Source organism: Rousettus aegyptiacus, unplaced genomic scaffold (assembly GCF_014176215.1).
Source record: "Rousettus aegyptiacus isolate mRouAeg1 unplaced genomic scaffold, mRouAeg1.p scaffold_m13_p_1, whole genome shotgun sequence".
NCBI lineage: Eukaryota > Metazoa > Chordata > Mammalia > Chiroptera > Pteropodidae > Rousettus > Rousettus aegyptiacus.
The window spans coordinates 109,338,390-109,355,360 of NW_023416284.1; the positions used below are offsets into that span (position 1 = coordinate 109,338,390).

Sequence of the window (16,971 nt, forward strand, 5' to 3'; positions counted from 1 at the left end):
AAAAAATCTACAGCAGTAGTGTTCTAGATAATAGGCAGACATGATTTATTTGAGGTAAGAAGGTTGTACTACAATTTTTTAGTGTTAACTTGGAAAGTTATGGACACAGGCTCAAGTCTGTCTCCACAGAATTCCTGAAGCTTTGAGCTCTTTGCAAAATCTACAATCCACAAGCCAAGAAGGAACATGCTCCTACAGTTACACCAATTCTGTTAAACCAAACAGTTATAACAATTATGTGCAACCTTTCAGATTCTATGTTCTGCCTAGTGTTTATTTATTCAAATCAAGTTCAACATTTCACTTTATCTAATGAAGCAGAAATTCTAAAAGAAAACTCGTGTTTATCCAAGCATTTTTGTTTGGGTTGTTATTTTTTTAAGTTTTATTTCTAAATAAATATTCTATCATGGTTTTCATTGGCACAACATAACCAAATGCATTCAATTTCCTTCAACAATATTTAACAGTCAAAGGAGTTCTGTCAAATTTCAAAAAATTATATTAAAAATTGCATTAGAAAAATGTGGAAATGGAATTGAATCAAACTTAGCATATCCCATTGAAAGTTAGACTGGGCAATCTATTGTATAATGTAGTGAACTATAAAGTATATTTTATTAATAAGGCATCCATAATGGAGAATATATACCTTCAATAAATAAACATGACTATATACATGATATAGTACATAGGTAGAGGGATGAAATGAAACAGACTAATTTTATAAAATTTTCCTTTTGTCTCAAAGCATACTTTTTTATTGTAGTCATAAACTTTAATACAGATCTTTTTCTTATTACCATTATTATTTAATATTAGTGGCAGCCACATGAGCGCACTACCATATTTCTGTATTTTTTCAAAATGACATTGGAGCTGTCATCAAAATATAGCACAGAGATGGCGTTTAACTTGGTTGGAGCACAACAAGGCTTTGGTACGTGGTCAGGAAACATCAGATGAACCTAGGAAAGAACAAAATGTTTTTGTTTTTTTTTAAGAAATAAGGTAGACATTTTCTCTGCAGCTTTAAAATAATGTACCCGTTTACCACTCACAGTCAGACACACCCTGAAGCTGATCACCATTCTCTTCTTTACGTTCAGTGGCTGAGGTAGAGGGGGTGAGGGCGTAGTGGAGGATGTATTCTAAAGTATTAACACCTAGAATCAACCCAGCAGTTCTAATTATGTGTTGAGGCCTTGAAAAATGTTCTATCAAGTAAGGAAAACTTTCTCTATGGAATATTCGGTGGAAATTTTCCTAGGGGAAAGAACATGACAACTAGCACTGAGTTGCTTTTGGTTAAAATGACTTCCATTTACTTCATGAGAAATACAGAAGTTATAAATGTAAATCAATAAAGCCACACGATTGGACCATAGAAAGATTTGGATCTAAGAATTATTTTCTAAAGAATAAACAGTAAGTCATAGAAGTAATGCCAACTCTTAATTTTCAATGGTAAAGGAAGCTTTAAAAAATCACAACAAAATAAATTTCAGGTATAATCCAATATTTAAAGCAATGATTTTAATTCTTTAAAGAACCTTTTAGCAGATTGGCTAGAGTTTAATATCTATTTACCTTCTTTCTCCCCTAGACAAGTGCCAAAAAGCAGGCTAAGCTAAATCAGAAGTAAGGAGCCTAGATATTTTACAAAATTAATATCCATCTTCCCTATAAGCCTAAAAAGGTGGCTGTACCTGGGAAGTGAAATGCTTAAGTAAAGGGTTTATTCTCATTTTGATCAGACTAGCAGTCTGCCTATGATTTGCAATAATTGAGCAAGGAACCAGAACATGGTTCCCCCTTTCCTACCCATCTACTCTAGTCCTTCCTCCAAAGGAGATTATGGGAAGTTCCATTGATGAGTCCTAAGGGATCTACAAAAACTGAATATAGCCTCTTAGAGTTTGGCTCACAATGTCCTGGCTGAAATGATATAAGAGCACTGCATGTGGACAGAAACAGCAGGAAAAATGAGGTGATCTGACATGAATTTGAAATTTCCTAATACCTCACGAAACTAAAAGTTGGATACTTTCTACAAATTTCAGATGCAGCTTATGTCCCTCATCAGTTTTATCTTCCATAACCCACACATACATGATTGATAACCTGCTTTTAATGGCCTTGGCAGCCTCAGGAAGCAGTTGCTCTAAAAAAAAATGAGTTGTTCTTGAATGTATCTCAAACATATTAGTCACAAACATGCTTTCCTTTAATAACAAGCATGCCTGTCTTCTTGTTTCATGTCCTTCACAGAACAAACACAGTGAGTGCATAATGCCAGGAAAAAAAAAAAATCAAACTTCGTATGTACACTTCAAGTTTTGTGATGACTTATGTCCCTTGTCCCTGGATAGAGATGCAGAGCAGAGTCTTGTTCAAAGTGCGTGTCAGATTTTTTTTAAATGTTTGTTTTTCCACACTGCCTTCTAGACTATAGTTCTAAAAGCTGACAATAGTAATTATATATTTATAAGAAAAAAAAAAAGAAAAAAATGAGATAAAGACATAGTATTTTACAGAGTTTTTCAATGATTAAGCATTACTTAGCCTGAAAGAAAGTTTGATACATTAGATACGGAGCTCAGGAAGCAAGTCTACTTTCTGGAATAACAGTAAAGAGGCAAAGAATTTTCTGAGAAATCAAATGGCATTTTTCTATAAGCTAATAGTGGCTATTCCTCTGTGACACTACAGAAAGGCAGTGATCGTGGCTGTCCCTTCAAGCCATAATAGAGCAGTATTACTCTCTGTGGACCAGCTTAGCAACCCGAATCCTCATAGACAAGGATAAAAGTCTAGATTTCCTAGAGATTTTTTTTTTTTAGAAGTGGAAGTTTGAACACACCCATCTTTGCAGAGCATACCATCTCTCCATCTTCCAGAAATGATATCCCATATCAAAAAGATAAGTCTTCACACAGAGCAAAAATGAAGTCATATCAAACTTTAAAATGCCCCAAAGTATTTATACTTTATATGTGGCTTAGAAGTGGCCAATTTCATTCATCATGACTCAGAAAAAGAATAAGATTTATAAATGATTACTTTTCAAAATGTATATTTGTTTTAACTTTCTGTTTCTCTTACATCAAAGTTATTTCCAAAGTTTTTGACAACTCCCATGCTCCAGTTGTTATAGATGTGTCTTTGGTGTCTACCTCTTCTGTAACATCTATGAAGTCAGTGAAGATGCCAGCAAAACATCAAGACATTTAACAATTTACTCTATCAGCATATATACATATATATTTATATGTACATATGTATATATGCTATTCCATCAGCTTTAAATTTTAGATTAAGTGAAAAAAATGTAACCTGAAGATTCAACTCTTTACAAATTCTAATAGTTACGTTTGGGGTGGGGTGGGGGCGGTCATAAACAAGCCTTGGTCTCAAAGATAGATTTTTTCTAATAGCTACTGCTCTCTTGCTGCCATCCACCAGATAAACCCATTCCATTATTAAGTCTAGAGTCTAAAATAATTTGTTCCCTTCCACCCCTCCTAATTACATAGTTAAATTTTTTATATTAACTCAAATATTAATTTGGAATTATATCACATAATCTATTGCACCTTCCAGGAGCCTATCAGTCTTTCAGAGATTGTCCCTCTGCCACATCAACGTCACATACCGTAAGGCAGGTATCAATCAGACTCTCCAAAAGTTTCATGAGCTCATTAAACACAGTACAACGATTCAGAGACCACAAACATTTCATTATCTTTTTTCACAAAAATAAACCTAGGTTCTTACAGATTAAATCATACTAAATTCCTGAGTATGCAAAGGAAAAAAAGATTAATTTCTACCTTAAATATTACCAAAAAAAAGATAGCGAAAAACAGAAATGAGTCTTCTACTTATATTCTACATTGAAGAACTTTCATAATGCCACAGTGTTATGAAAAATTCCTAAATAATTAGAGTAAAACCCCTCATATTAAATTCAGCACGGATATTATTCAATGATTTTGCAATATTTACTAATGAATTGCTAGGTTACAAAGAGTTACTGTGAACCTGTGTGGTCAGCCATATTACATAGTAGAAAAATGAAGGTAGAATAACCACATCATGTCATTACTCTAATTCTCCTAGCTAAATCCTTCCCCATTCTGGAATCAAAATTATTATTTAAACCAGGTTGAATTTCCTGACTATTCTTATAATTTGTGTGTTACTTTGGCTCTAAAACATACCAAAGGAATTTGAGAAGATAATGCATTGATAACTATAAATCGATACTTTCTTTTAAAATAACTTTATATGATTCTTACACAGTAAAGCATTTCTAATTCTATAAAAACAAAACATACCAGAGTTTGAACTATAGCATGGTTGGTAGCATTCATATGGGCATTGAGTGGAAAAGAACATTCTCCATCACAATAAAATGCAGCATATCCTTCTGGTGCTATAATCCAGTCCTAAAATGCACAAAAAAAAAAAAAAAGAAAAGAAAAGAAAGAAAGAAAGAAAGAAAGAAAGAAAGAAAGAAAGAAAGAAAGAAAGAAAGAAAAGAAAAAGAAGAAAAAGGTAATATTACCAAAAAAATTCTTAAAAATACTCAAATGTATTTAATCTGGATAGGTTTTTTTTCTCTTCTTGGTCTAACAATTAGTCTAAAAAAGATAGCCTCCCCAAAGGCCTAAATTTATTTTTAAGTTGAAGATTACAACAAAAGTATAAATATTTTCTCAAGAAATTGTCCTCTAATTTCTCCCAAGAGGTTGTTATGTATAATATTCATAGTATGTATTAATGCATGCATTCATGAATAACACCAAAATCACAAAATAGTCTAAATATTGTTTAAACAGGAAATGATGAACTCTGGAAAGCTCAAGTGAATCAGAAAAAAAAAAAAAGGAATAAACTTGAGATAATTCTCATTACTTCTTAATAAGTCATTTCTGGTTTTAGAATCTTAATAACCTCCTAAATCTTTGATATTTCTTCCTTGTGCTGTTTTTCTTTTCTTTCATGCATTAACTTTAGTTTCTTTAGAAGAAATGAATTGGAGCAAATTCTTGAAAACTGTAACTGAAAGATTTTAGAAAGCTAAAAAATTGGCACATATAATGGGTACCTTAATTTTTTTCCCAGAGAGGTACGACTTGGCCCAAATGTAAAATTATTGAAAAGTGCTATTTAAACAACAGCACTTTTTTTACTTTCTAAGTATAGGGTTACATTTCTTCAAAATAGTTGTTTTTGAACTATAAAATCTAAAAATTATGTTTCAATGGTGTGGTGAACAATAATGGAAAACTAAAATGATGTGCATAACCCATATACTGAATAAACATGTTAAAAATAATTACTTACTGTATTAGAAAAATTACTAACAAAGATTACAAGTAACTCAGGACTTATCATAAAGTAAAAAGAAACACCTAAAATGACTGATCATCCTTACCTGCCATCCCAGATCCCGGAAACTCACATAAAGTTCATGCTTCTTACAGGCTTGTTTTTGTTCACTTGTATTATAATCTGAAGATAAAAATCAGATTTTAAACAAATGGCAGCTTATTGGGTATACTAATATTTCTTTTGTGAGGTTACTGATAAAAAAGAGGCTGTATTTAAAGTTATAAAATATGAGTTTGATCTTAAAGCTAGAGCAACTTACTAACCATGTGAACATCAGACAAGTCACTTGTCATGAGTTTCTTATTCTGTAAAAGGTAGACAATATCATTTACCTTTTGAGGTTCTAATAAGGATTTTGTTAGATCTACCCTCTCTCCCATGTAATGATTCACAGCCTGCTGCTTGAAATTCATTGAACGCTGCTCAATGAATGTTTAATCATTAATTTGTACACACTATAGTGGCACTTCATATGTTTATACATAGTAAATGTTCACATAATATTTTTTGGCTTTAATTTAAATTTATTGGGGTAACATTGGTTAATAATATTATATAGGTTTCAAGTGTACAATTCTAAAATACATCATCCATATATAGCAAATTGTGTTCACCACCTAGTCAAATTTCCTTTTGTAACCATGTATTTGACCTCCTTTACCCTTATTTACATTCCCCCTTCCCCTCTGGTAACCACTAAGCTATTGTCTGTATCCATGAGTCTCTGTTTGTCTTGTTCATTTGTTGCTTTCAGTTTTATATCCCACATATGAATGAAATCATATAGTTCTCAACTTTTTTTGTCTGACTTATTTTGCTTAGCATGATCATCCCAAGACCCATCCATGTTGTCATAGATGGCAGTATTTCATATTTTCTTATGTCCGAGTACTATTTGTTCGTATATATGTACCACATCTTTAACCAATCACCTGATGAAGGACACTTTAGTTGTTTCCATGTCTTGGCCACCATGAATAGTGCTGCAATAAATATTGGGGTACATCTATTTTTACAAATAAATGTTTTCAAATTTTTGTGTAGATACTCAGAAGAGGAATTGCTGAGTCATATGGTTATTCTATTCTTAAATTTTTGAGGAAACTGTATTTTATAGTGGCTGTACCAATTTACATTTTACCATTTTACTAATTTAAATTATAAATTTACCAGTAGTGTATGAGGGTCCATTTTCTTCCCCAAAATAAAGGATAAAATCATATAATTATGTCAATAGATGCAGAAAAAGCATTTGACAAGATACAGCACCCATTTATGATTAAGACACTTAACACAATGGATATAGAAGGAAAATACCTCAATATAATAAATGTCATATATGACAAGCCCTCTGCTAATATAATTAATAATGAAAAACTGAAATCTTTTCCTCTAAGATCAGGAAAAGACAGGATGTCTACTCTCACCACTTTTATTCACTATAGTATTGAAAGTCCTAGCTAGAGCAATAAGGAAAAAGAAACAAATCAAAAGTATCCAAGATAGAAATGAAGAAGTCAAATTGTCACTTTTGCAGATGACATGATTGCTTATATAGTAAAACCTAAAGACTCCACTGAAAAAAAAAAAACTATTAAAAACAATAACAAATAGAATAAAGCTGCAGGATACAAAATCAACATACAAAAATTCATTGCATTCCTATGTATACTAAAAATGAAATTTCAGAAAAATAAAAAGCAATTCCTTTTACAATTGCAATAAAATGAATAAAATATGTAGAAATAAACTTAACAAAGTATGTGAAGGACCAATACACTGAAAACTATAAGACATTATTAAAAGAAATAGAAGAAGACACAAAAATATGGAAATATAGTCTTTGTTCATGGATTGGAAGAGTCGACATGGTTAAAATGGTCAGATTACTCAAAGCAATATATAGATTTAATGCAATCCCCATCAAAACCCCAATGGCATTTTTTTAAAAAGAAATAGAATAAAACATCAGATTTATATGGAATTACAAAAGACCTCAAATAGTCAAAGCATCCTGAGAAAAAAGAACGAGGCTGGAGGTGTCACATGGCCTCACTTCAAATTATAAATATTATACCAGTTTTATAAATATTTTAAATTAAAAAATCAATAAACAAACAAATAATTCGAAGTCAAAACAGACTTCTTTTTTCTCCTCTCTCACTCTCACATCCAATTTTCTAGGAAATCCTGTACATTTTTCCTTCAAATAGGTCCAAAGGACACCCACTCTCACTATCTTCACAACCAGTCCTCATCCAAGCCACTATCATTTTTCACCTGAATTATTGCAATATACTCATTAATATTCTTCCTGCTTCTGCCTGGCTCTCTTAAAACAAAACAGCCAAATATATTTTTAAATAAGGCAATTGAATTTCATCACTCCCCAGCAAAGTGTCCAATAATGATTTCCCATATCCATGAGAATGAAATATTCTCACATTGGCTTTCAAGGCTATATGATTTGGCTCCATTACCTCTCTGACTCATTTCCCACTACTCTTCCTTTCCTTCATACACTCTGGCCATGATACCACCTTGTTTTGCACACAGGTCAGCTTCCCTCCACCTTAGGGCCTTCAATCTCACTATTCCTTCTCCCTGAAATGCTCTTCCCTTGGATATCTATATAGCTAAAATTTACAGCTTGTTTGTTTCTTCACTTAAGCATCATCTTGTCAATGAAGACTTCACTGATTACCCTAAGATCACTACTCTCACTACTCTCATCTCCTTCCCTTTACTCTGATTTTTTCCCATTTCATTTATCATTTTTACTACATTATTTTTACTCATTTATTATGTATATGGGTTCTTGTCTGTTTCCTCCTACAAGAATGTCAACTCCACAAGGGTAAAATTCTTGTTTGGTTCTGTTTGTTTTACAAGTGTCAGGAACAGTACCTGGAATGCAGTAGGTACTCAAATATTTGAGACATTAATAAATAAATTTCTCAGAATATTCTGTAAATGATTTGAAGCAAAGGAAATACATTATTTCTATTCTATATTTTGGACTATAACCTGAAAAACCCATAACCTTTTATATTGTTTAAGAAAGTTAAGGATAAATGGAGAGCTCTAATCTTGCTTCCAGAATAAAACACCAAAGAAACACAGAACTTTACAGAAAATCTTTCTATATTGTTTTATTTGAAGTTTGTTCACACTTAATACCAATTTTTAAAAGCTAACCCATTTTGATCATTTCCAATACGAAATATGAATGAGGGAAACATTTAGGGTAAGAGTGTCAGCAAAATAATTTATTTTCAAAAAAGACAGTTAACTTTTTCTTCAAGAAATAAATGCTACATTTACTCTGACAGTTGTCTCTGGAAAATCAATGTAGTTGGTTTACTATGCAGAGCAGTCTGTCTTAAGGTATCACCTTCCAGTTTAATTATCCTCAACTTCTAATAAAAATGTAGACACATCAAAGATCCAAAGAGCCTGTCTTATTGGACCCTGTCATCTGCCTTTCACAGTTATATCAACTATTTATTTATTTAATGTCAGTCTACAAAATAAGATAATAATTAAATTTTGAACTCAGAGACATTTTTCCTTCTAGATCAGAGTTATTCCCACTGTGCAATTACCTTCATTAAAACAAATTAAATATGTCAGTAATGACGGAAGATGGAGGAAAGGATTTATTTGAAACTTGGCACTCTTTGGGTAAACATTGCCCTTTATGAGAATTGCACAGGTTAACTTTGTTTAGACAGTGGAAAAGTGTACTGTAACGCTAAGTACAATAAAATTAAATGGTAGTTTCCCTCTATAATTTTTAGGGAAAAGGAAAAATTGATTATGGTATTAGTTTGTTTGCATGAACTTCTTGATATTTAGAATTTGCAAAAAGTCAGCTATGTGTTATGCCAGGAGCCAGCAAACTTTTTCTTTAAAAGACAGATAATAAATATTTTAAGCTAAGGAGTCTTTCTTGAAACAACTCAACTTTGCAACTATAATACAAAAGCAGCCATAGACAATATGTAAATGAATGGATGTGGCTATATTCCAATAAAACTTAACTTATGAATACTAAAATTTGATTTTTATGTGATTTCTACATGAAACAAAATATTCTTCTTTTGATTCTTTTTTAAACATTTAAAAATGTAAAAAACATTCTTAGCAATTGGGCTAAACAAAAACAGGCAATGGGCTGAATTTGGCTCTCAGGACGCACTTTGCCAACTCCTACATCAGACAATAAGGGGGATATTTATTCTTTTATCCTCATCTTAATTTAAAACATTGAATGTGAACAAAGACATTGTAGCCAATAACACACACGAGTATATATGAAAAGCCATAAAATATGTATATGGTTATTTGAATTCCATATTTATAAAAAAAGAAAATAAAACTTAAAGTAAAAATATATCTGTTCCATCTATGCAGCTCTTCGTGCAGGCTAAGTGATGTATATAATGTAACATCACATAAAGGTAACGAGCAATGAAATTTATAACAGAATCTGGTTCCAAGAATCTGATTTCATAGAGCGTTAGGACCATATGCTTATTCTGTCAGAAATAAAAATTAATGGATACTGAGTGAAGTAAATGTTGTATCCAAACCAGCAAAGTCTGCAGTTAGGTTTACTATAAATAGTTGGCTGAATAAACTGTGGGAGGAAGGGTAGGGAAATTAGATTTATATCTTTCAAAGATATTGATTGGCAGCCCTTGAGATATTAAAATAAAATGGACATAATGCTACTGTTGATGAACTTACACACAAATAAGGAGTCGTGCAAGAATTACTAAAACATTCTGGTGCCGCAGCCAACACTAGAGAAGTATGCTAACATCCCTGAGGCACAATGTAGGTATCATAAATACAGCATTTCTCTGTAATAATATTGGGAAACTAGTACCAACATATTGAAAATATTGTTAAATACTTCATGCCAATTATTTTTATGGTCAATTTCTGAAAAGAAAGCAAATTCGATTTTTTTCTCAGCTTGATATTTTAAAAATTATTTTGCCTTAAAAAAATATTGTGAAAAACAAAATAAAATACATGGATGTTAAATGTGGTTAAAATAAATTCTGAGATCTACATAGGGCTTCAATGGTCAGTCTACTAGTCCCTGACAAAACAACCAAATAAACATAGACTAGTCTAGCTATGAAGGGTACAAAAGAAAATCAAATCCAAAAACCTCTGTATACCAATATGGGCTTCTTTTTTAAATCTATTATTAGCTTCTTTAAGGGACAAAATACTGATAAATCTGTAAATAAAAAAAATTTCAAAATATAATTTAACATTTAAGCACATCAATAGCTTAAACAAGCCAAATATGGTGAAATGCTGAGCTTCAAAGTAAAAGAGAAGATATTAATATTCTCACACTTAGTTCCCAAAGGGAAAATGTCATAAAGGAGTCAGGATTTTAATTAATTTATGGAAAATGGAAATGACAAATGAATAAGGGTACAAGAAGGAAAAAAAGCAGAAATGATGCTACAGACGAATATTCAATAATGTAAATTTTGATTTGGCCTTGGAGATAAAGTCGTGATAAACACAAAATAATAATTACCCCTACTTTAAAATGTTATTACTTCTTTGGTTTAATCACCATCTTCCATATCCAGTGAACTTTTAACTTGAATTTTGCAAAACCCAGTAGGAATTAGTGATATTTATTTGTGTATGGATAGCTGTGTTAGTCTCTGTACAAATGTATGATGCAAAACATAGACCACAAAATAACAACTATCTGGTGTGTTTGCTTAACTCTGCTTAGCAAAGCATCTATGTGGATGATCCAAAAACATTCTCACCTTAGAGCTTCTTGGCATAAAAACCTGTCCACAAAATTGAGTTTTAAACTGCCTGTCAGAAATCTCTAAATGCAAGTTTCCAAGACGCCTCCTACTTACTATTTTTACTTCTGATTTCACATCTCTTTGATGCTATTTTGATCAACGAGATCACCAATCATCTCATGGCCCAAGCCAGAAAATCTAGTAAGTTTCTTGATTTTTTTTCTCCCTCATATCCTTCACTAACCTGGTCCACAAAGCTCCACTAAAGTGACTCATATCTAGACCAGTTAACCTGTTGGAAGCCCTTTGTGTTCTTGGTTTCTTCATACATCCTCAACATCCTCTTCTGATAACTTCATCCTAGGATAATGCTCTATTTCTACTCTTCTACATCTCAGACTATCAGACCTTTGCCTCTTTCATGGAATTGCTCTTTCTCCATAGTCTATGCTTGATATTGAGGTTCCCACTGGAGGCTCTATCCTTGACATTTTTCTTTCTTTGTTTTTTATGGCACTGTCAAATCGTATGCTTCATCTAACAATTTGGGATCATATCCACATCTTTTCCTACACCTTCCACTTATTTTTAACACTCCTAACTCAAAGTTCCATTTCACCCAGCCCCACTTGGCCTCATCCCACATGTTTGGGTTTCCACTTCCACTCTTTCCAATCTATAATCTTTATTGCTTGGGGTGTTGGACTAGCCTCCTAATCATATTTGGGCTTTCAGTTTCCTCCCTTGGCATTCCGTCCTTCACTCTGATGCCAAATTTAAATTTTTAAAATGCATATCTGATTATGACTTTCCTTTTCCTAATTGCCTTTATGAAGACACCATAGCTCCTTACTATCACATACTATTCTTTATGATTTGGTTCCTGCAAATTTTTCTAGCTGATATCACACTCTTCTCACATGAGAGTACTTGCATGTCCAGCCATTTGACATTAGCACTTGGCTCTATAACTGCACGCATCAATATGAAATGGTTTCATCCTCCTTTCTATTTCTGGAAAATGTCTATTCTTTCTTACGAAATCTCTCATGAAGTCTTTTGGGGTATACTTAGCACTGCTTAGATTCTCTATCCTTACTATTCTCACACTACCTTACACCTACTCTAATAAAATTTACCTCTCGGTAATTACTAATGTACGTCTTTCCTATTGTCTATGAAAGTGATTTTTTAAGAAAGCAAGGTCTTTATGCCATCCATCTTTTATGAACATATAGTTAATACTGTACTTGTCACATAATGGGTGCTTATTTAATATTGAATATTTTTATAATAAATTATTCCTAGTTATATATACTCTTTCTGTGGATTCTCTTTAGACAGAGATGATACAGACAGACTCCATTAATGTCTACTGAAAAGTTTATTTTTACTATTATATAATCAATTGCTTAGATGGATTGGCCAAAGTAACTTAAGGATGCTAAAATCCCTTTTGCTTCTGAAGTCCCAAAGGCCAGCAAATCCCAATAAAGTATCAGGGGGTATGGACACTTATTAATAAGAGAGAGGCAATTTCTAGTTTTCTCTGCTGTAAGAGTCTGAATTCTTTATGTACCAGTTCTGAAAAACCAAACTATATGAAGTCATTTAAAAAATAACAATGAGAATAGATAACACTATAATAGGCATGTGCCCCTCTTCTCAGTTCTTTATATATATTAACTTTTTTAATTCTCACAATTCATATAATCTTACCCTATGAGGCAGGTATTATTAACATTCCCACTTTACTAATGAAGTGACAGAGGCAGAGAGAGGTGACATATCTTGTCCAAGATTCTACAACTAGTAAATAGCAGACCTATGATTAAATGACAGAATGATATATAGATAAGTGGGATAAGTGACAGATGATAGATAGATAGATGGATAGATAGATGATAGATAGATAGATAGATAGATAGATAGATAGATAGATAGATAGAGTGAGAGAGCTAGATATTATATGCATCAAAATAATTACTGTTTTAGGAGAGAGTCCCAAGATTTTGCATGACTCAGTATACAGATACCAACTTTTAGTGTTAATTACTGCAGAAATAATTTGGATTAGAAACATTTTATATATGTAGCCTTGTAGTATTTGCACTGCAGCATTGATTTTGAGAACTCCAATTTAGAAACAACCAAAATGTCTTTTAAGAGAGACATGATTAAATAAACTCTGATATAAGCACTATTAAATATATTGCAGCAGTTAAAAGAATGAGGTCGCCAATTTGAAAGTTGGCTGAGATAGTTGTTTAAAATTACATAAAAACAACTATATAGTATTTTGAAAAGGGCAAAATTATGGCGACAATAAATAGATAGGTGGTTGGTAGGGGCAGGGAGGGATGAGTAGGACAGAGGATTTTTAGAGCAGTGAAAATATACCACATGATATTCTAGGAATGGATATATGTCATTATACATTTGTCCAAACCCAGAGAATGTATAACACCAGGAGTGAACCCTGATGTAAAGTATAAACTTGGGTGACTGTGATGTGTCAGTGCAGGTTCATCTTTGTAACACATGTACCATTCCAGTGATAGATGCTGACAGGGGAGATTATGCATGAGTGAGGACAAGGAGTACACGGGGAATCTCTGCCTTCTTCTCAATTTTGTTGTAAACCTAAAACTGCTCTAAAAGACAGTCTTAAAGTATATAAAACATATCCTTCATGTAATTAAAAATGCATAATGAAAATATAGTATCTAAAAGAGACTTATATATGGAGGAAGAGATCTGGAAGTACACATAGCCTGTAGATGTTTGTATTAAGGTAATCTATGACAAAAGGATTAGGTGATCAAAAGAGAACTTTAGTCTTACTTATGATTTGATTGTATTTAAATAATTAAAATGTATATTAATTATGTGATATAAACCATCCTAAACGAATAATTTCAACTAATTGTTCTTTCTGGTTTCGATTAATATGTTTGTCCAAGAAGCATTACTTTACATTGTATTCAGCAGGCAAGAGACAGAGTCAACAATCAGAGTTGAAAATAAGTGCAGAATGTTTTCATTTTAATGACTTTTTGAAAGACTTGTCCTAAGAAATCACCATGGTTTCAGGCAGGGCCAAAAATGATTCGCCTTCAAAGATTCCCGTATCAAGTACACAATAAGGTAGTCTTTTCAAGCAGTTCTGCAGTGAACCAGTACTTGCCATTTGCCCTTTTAGTACTAAATTCTTAAAGCTCTATTATTTTCAGAACTGATAAAGTCCTTAGAATAGCATCTTGCTCTTTAAATTTTTATCAATCTGGGAGCAGTGGTTCTATGTATATTTATCTGAAAAAGAAAGTTAGTTTTTCTCATACAGCCAACACATTAACTGATTCAGTGAGTATTTGAGGGTTTCCGTTTTATCCTAGACACTGTTCTAGCTTCTTGCATAAGAGTATGGGAGAATAAAGGAGCATTGAGAAATTGGAAGGCAAGAATCTTTGAAGTGAGAAATAGGGCAAAGACAGCAATAATGACCTGGACTAACATTTGATGATGTGATTTGGGAAAAAAAATACAATCAGGAAAACATCTACTACAACTCTTCCCCCCACCCTCCTTTTTTAACCATGGAGTCTTTGCACAGTATTTTACTGTAAAAGCCTATGTACTATTACAGCATTTATTATTTCTATTTGGATAATTTTAAAACTTCACTGGCATTTCAAGAATCCTAAGTATCAAATTTTGTGTTTATACTGGTTTTATTCTTTTCCTTAAATCCCTGTCTTTTAGGCAAAATTCTATGAGATTTTTCCAATCTGCTTGATTACTATCTATTTAAAGGTTAAGTCTCGTAGACACAAACCAGCTACTTTCATCCTTCTTATTATCTAAATATGAAAACGCTCCAAAACCATCTATGACATATTTCACAGAAATGGTTGCCAATGACAAACTTTCTGAAAAGAAAATATTGGTCTATATTAGAATAATTTTGTACTCTAAATGGTGTTAGGAAACTGGTGAAAAGTTCTGTGATTTCTGTCCCATATGTTTTATTCATCGCTGGTTATAGAAGTACATTTGTTACTTGTGGTCAGGAAGAGAAGATAAATAGAGTTCACCAATAGGGAAAAGGACTTTGATGATTTCAGTCTCTGCACCGCCTCTGCCAGAGTAGTTAAGAGCTCTAATAATAAATATGGAACTTATGCTTTTCCCTTTGTAATTTCCTCAAAAATTATTTACTATCTATTCGAGTTTTAACAAACTTTTTACTTAATGCAGTCTGCTATATTAAATTAAAAACATTTCAACCAATTTTAGAACCATTCTACATGAAAAGAAAAATATACAACTTTGACAGGCTAGTATTTACAGGGAAGGAAAGGTCTTAGGAAGTTATTTTTCTCCATCTTTCATATTTACCAATTATAATTCTTACCAACCTAAATATTTTATGAAAATCTTTATAAAATGGCTTTATAATAGAGCATTACTATCATGTTTTACTTTCAAGTGAAAAAGATGATTAAACTTATTTATTGGAAAATTATTTTAAAACATCACTCTAAATGTAACATGTAATTTGGTATAATGTAATTCTATATGGATATCATCTCCCATGCTTCTGTTGCTACCTATACCAAATAGACTTCTTTCTAACATGATTTTCCTGGTGTTCATAATTTAGGAAGATTCCAATGAATTCCATCTAATATCTGTTGAGAGTCCCAGATGCAAAAGCAAACAAACATTAAAAAAAAAAAAGCAGTTATATGTTTTTGTCTTGTTTGTAATCATTCTTATTTAACACTCAAACATGTTTGAGTAATAAAAAGTGCAGTATGGTTTGTCAGTTTCAAGTGATTTAGGGGAAAAAAAAAGAAGATTTTAGGAATGATGGCAAACAGTCCGAATGTGTCTTTTTGGAAGAGCAAAGCATTCTAATTCGCTAAAAAAAAATATGCAAGGATTATGTCTGTTTTATTTACCAGCTCATCTATTTTACCTCCCAAGTACTCTGCATGTGGTGGCCATTAACAAGGAAGAATGCATATTTTACAAATAAACAAATATGATATATTAAGTTGGGATGTTCTAGGGCAGCAGTCCTCAACCTTTTTGGCACCAGGGATGGGTACTCCTATGAGAATCTAATGCCTGATTATCTGAGGAGGAGCTGAGGCAGTGATGCTAGCGCTGGGGAGCGGCTGCAAATTCAGATGAAACTTCACTTGTTCATCCACTGCTCACCTTCTACTGTGCAGCACAGTTCCTAAAAGACCACGGACCAGTACCAGTCCATGGCCTGGGGCTTGGGAACCCCTGTTCCAAGGTAAGTTTTTCCCCTTCAAATAGACTTATTATATGTAAATAAAGATAATTTCTCGGAATAAAATAGCCATCATTTTCATCTAAAAACAGCTTATGACAATCTGTTTGCAGCCTGGACAAACCAAAATACTTATTGGCATAAATAATATGATTAAATCACTTCAGATTTTGGTAATTAGATACATTCAGATCAACTGTACTTTTATCTCCTTTCTACCAGTTAAAAGACATCTATGTCCATATATTTATTGCAGAGTTACTTACAATAGCCAAGATATGAAAGCAACCTGTGTCTGTCAGTAGATGAATGGATAAAGAAATGGTACATATATATAATAGAATATTACTCAGCCATTAAAAAGAATGAAATCTTGCCATCTGCAACAACATGGGTAGACCTAGAAGGTATTATGCTAAGTGAAATGAGTCAGACAAAGAAAGACAAATCACATATGATTTCACTCAT

General features: G+C 32.4%; 1 protein-coding gene across 1 annotated transcript in view; it reads right to left on the minus strand.

Annotated features, from left to right (window-relative positions):
* Nucleotides 1-729: 729 nt before the first annotated feature.
* The window catches only part of BMP5 (bone morphogenetic protein 5), a 107,161-nt gene continuing 90,919 nt past the window's right edge, over nucleotides 730-16,971 (minus strand). Inside the window, exons 5-7 of the mRNA XM_016145692.2 lie at nucleotides 5,444-5,520; nucleotides 4,341-4,451; nucleotides 730-968 (exon numbers count right to left, since the gene is read on the minus strand). Of these exons, the coding sequence (XP_016001178.1) occupies nucleotides 819-968; nucleotides 4,341-4,451; nucleotides 5,444-5,520 (338 nt within the window). The 3' untranslated portion in view covers nucleotides 730-818. The remainder of the gene's footprint in view (nucleotides 969-4,340; nucleotides 4,452-5,443; nucleotides 5,521-16,971) is intronic.